This window comes from Musca autumnalis, unplaced genomic scaffold, assembly GCF_047663935.1.
Source record: "Musca autumnalis isolate F117 unplaced genomic scaffold, ASM4766393v1 scaffold_4, whole genome shotgun sequence".
Classification (NCBI taxonomy): Eukaryota; Metazoa; Arthropoda; class Insecta; order Diptera; family Muscidae; genus Musca; species Musca autumnalis.
The window spans coordinates 86,243,367-86,247,375 of NW_027411977.1; the positions used below are offsets into that span (position 1 = coordinate 86,243,367).

Below are 4,009 nucleotides of genomic sequence, written 5' to 3' on the forward strand. Positions count from 1 at the left end.
CAGTGGCTCACTTTGCAAAAAAAATGGCATTTATTTGTGAGCATTTTCGTCCGATAATTTTTTATAACTTTCGACGTGGATAATCACGGCAAGAGTGCATCGATCAAATTAAATCTTTGTATGTCGATAAAGGGCCATCCTATATCACTATGAAAAACTGGTTAATGAATTCAATAGTGGCCGACACTCGCCAAAAGACGAAGGTCGTAAGGGGTTTATAAGATGGATCCAGGTGACGAATCATGGAACTATGCGTATGAGCTCGAAAAATATCAATAATCGCCAGAAGTTACTGTAAAAACGTTCAAAAACCATGTTTTGGAGGTGTTTCAATCAAACAACTGTAAACAACGCAACACGTGGTCGCATGTCAAACTGTCCTGAGTACGCTTAGGCTAAAAACTGTCAAACTTTCCAAAAAAAATGTCAAATGACGCCTAGCGACACTGCATGTAGCCAAGGCAATATAGTTTTCTTGTGACCCTCGTAGCACCATGAGATGACATTGGACACGCTGTGAAGAGACGACTTAGTATTTAGTTGTGTTCTTTTACTTACCTGAGGTTATCATTTTTACCATTTGTTACCATTTTTAACCTGCAAAGCGTTCCTTAACCCCAAAAAGTGGTAAAACTCGAAGCAATTTTTAAGAGAGAGAGAGAAAGAGGTGTATAAAATGGGAGAGCTAAAATGCCTTCCTCTTCTACCACAGGATACCAGACAAATTTCTTCGGGTAAAAAATGGTAGAACTGATTTTTCGACATTTGTTTGAGGATTATATGACAATGAAGAAAAAAATGAACAAAAACAGAAAAAAACAGCGAACGCTGATAAAACAATATTAAAAACTGTTAAATTAAATAAGAAAAGTGAATTTTTATTATTTTTTTTTGCATTTCTGGTAAAACTGTTTATGAGAGAGCAATTTTGACCGTTTTCTCTTTTACCACTTTAACCATTAAAAAGTAAAGAAACAAAGCTTTTATGTGTACGAGAATATGTATTCCAATTAAATGCAATATATGACAAAGAAATATGTACGGCAAATCTTTTAGCCGATTTAAATTCGATAAAAAAGGTAAATAGGTTGTATTTTTTGTGGTAACACTATTTCATTTAATTTTTATGTGATATAAAGTTTGTTGTTGTTATGCAGTGGATACAAAAATAATTGTTTTACATAGATACACTTCTTTGAAACATTACGAAGCCATGGAGATCACACATAATAAACAAACCTAATACAAGATAGGGAAACAAATTTGTGTTGCCAGTCTAATATTACCTGCCGTGGGGAAAACAAAAGAAGAAAAGAAGTTTGAGTTTAACAAAATGCCAGCTGATCCCCAAAAATATGATGGCAAGGTGTAAGTAATTTCTTTACATCTATAAAAGCTCTGTTTGCTTATTGATTAAAATGTTTCTGCCTACAGAAAAGAGCAAATTGATATGGAATTTATGGCTCGTCGTAACTATCCCAGAAAATGGTTGAAATTTTACAATGAAACGCCATGGGATAATATGTACAATCCAAACAATTTAAGCATGCAAATAAAGGAACAATTAAAATCCGATGGTAAGCGGTCAATTTATGTGTAAAGCTATTATCAAAACTAAAGTAGTGTTTGTAGTGTATTCTGTGGTAATTTATACTTCGCCATGAAAACTTTTGTTTTCACATTTGACATAATGGTGGCCATTTAGTGCAATTTTCGACTTAACATAGCAATCTCGCTATTGTCTCAGAATATATTTTACAGAGTCACTACTACTACAGCTGGATGTATATTTACATATATTAAAGCTTAATAAAAATTAATGTACATATTTATTTAACAACAAATGTATTCAATAATTTAAGATCAAACTCCCTATAAATACACCAAAGAGGGTGATGGCCACTTCGTTTCACCTGGTATGTATAATTCGCTTTTGGCCCAGTGTCGTTGTGGTAGACCGCGTTCGGACTTACATTTATTAAGATGTTTACAAAAGGAACAGAATAAATATTTAAATAAACTTCCCGATGAAACGCAATTGGAAGGTGGCAAAATGGAACAACTGAATTTGCCAAAGACATCGAATGGTTAGTTGATTAAACAAATCATATTCATGGATTGGTATATTCGAACATACTCACATAATTTTCTTTTGAAATTCTTGTTGCAGCATTCGTTGGCTGGCATAATAAACAACCGATATACAAACAGTGGGAGGAATCCATTAAATACAAGTCGCCAATTTATGATATGCCTGGAGAAAGAATAACTGCTACACCATATAATGCCTTAATTATCGGATAAAATTAATATTTTAATAAAATATACTAAAAATCCTTATCGTAAAGTAATTTTTAGAAGTTTTTTTTTTTTTGTAATTAGACTCTTCAGTCACTTAAACCCTTCCTTGAACTACTACAGTAAGAAATTATCATTCTAGAACAGCGTCAGGCGAGAGAGCGTCCACGTGCGCTCATTTAACGTTGCTCCCTCCACACACACAATTCAACCCATTGAAAAGAATGCACTCACACAATGACACCCCGTAAAGTATGTAATAAAAAAGTATGGTGCCTGACACTGTTCTAGAACCATTGAAGTAGGGGAAGCAAAACGTTTCTCAATATTAAAATAAACAAGTAAAAAGGTATCAGAGATATACTCTCAGCCTATGAAAATTGAAACTTTCGTCTACGAATAGGTACAATTGTTGAATTTTTGCTGGGGAGGTACCATAAGGAGAAGATCGATATTGTGTGGGAGTTACTTGAAGGAGTGGACAAATATAGACCATATTTGAACATGATCTGTACCTGGTAGATATATTACGATGTATAAAGTATGGACCAAGAGTTATCGTGCGCACAATTTTTCTGAACATTTTTGAACTATTGTGGGGGAGGTACCTGAAGGAGTGGGCCGATATGGCTTATCTTCGAAGTTAAACTAAGTTTGTACAAAATATTACGAAGGTTAAATTTTGGACCGAATCGGTAGATCCTTTCGAGAGTTATCGTGCGCTCCAACCACTACACCTTTCCGGCTATTTTCTCAGGAAGGAACTTGCCCCAGATGAAACTTGTACCGTCGTATGGGGGGCAGTGAATATAAGTTGTTACAAAAAAAAAAAAAAAACGATGCGAGAGCATGACCTGCTCTGACCTTTTGCGACTGACCCCAAATTTTCTGAAAAGGATTTCGTCCAAACATACTTGGGGTCTAAAACCATTATTTTCAAGAGTCACATTCTGCTCGTATGAAAGTGTATATACCCTTGTTAGCATAAATGCTGAGGGTATAACTATTGGCTACATTTCCGGAGTAAGCTTGATAAAGCTTTCCAACAACAAGAGCTCCCATAACATCGAGCTAAAAACAAGGTCGGACTAATATTTCTGCTGGGATTGAACATGCGAATTTCTGAATTGTATATACCAAGTTAAATCGACTTCAGTAAAAAATCCAGAAAACTTCAAATCCCACCACAGGTAATTTGGACGGGTTTTTTAGCAAAAAGTAGATTTTTGTACTTTTAATAACGCGAGTTTTCTAATTTGATTCGAAGAAAGAACATGTCAAATTCTATGAATGTGCAATTTGTTTTCAAAAAAAGTCAAAACTCGCGTTATAATTCGAAGTTAAAAACAAAATTTCGAAGACAAAATAAAAAATTTTAAAAAATATAAAAACTCAGAGCAGAATTTAAACGCAATTTGTAAGAGTTTGGTAATAACCAAATACATAGATATGATATTCAGTGGAATAGTGGCGGTGTACTTTCTGTTTTATGAAACAATTTTCTTCAGAATGTTTGTTACAGCGGAAAAAATAGTCGTATTGGATACAACTTAAGAATATTTTTTTACAAAATTATAGTTTTATATTATAGACTTTTACAAAATTCTGCCACCGGGAATACCTTCAGCAAAAGGTTCTGAATCAACGATATAATATACCAAGTTGCGATTTTTTGCATTTTTATACCCTACACCACTATGTGGAAAGGGTA

At 34.1% G+C, this 4,009-nt stretch overlaps 1 protein-coding gene across 1 annotated transcript; it reads left to right on the forward strand.

The window, feature by feature from the left end:
- Window positions 1-1,264: 1,264 nt before the first annotated feature.
- LOC141404343 (uncharacterized) lies at window positions 1,265-2,342 on the forward strand. Its single transcript, XM_073987874.1, has 4 exons — window positions 1,265-1,368; window positions 1,435-1,577; window positions 1,863-2,087; window positions 2,171-2,342. Exons 1-4 carry the CDS (start codon window positions 1,334-1,336, stop codon window positions 2,302-2,304), a joined length of 537 nt encoding a protein of 178 aa, XP_073843975.1. The 5' UTR covers window positions 1,265-1,333; the 3' UTR covers window positions 2,305-2,342.
- The last annotated feature ends 1,667 nt before the right edge of the window (window positions 2,343-4,009 follow it).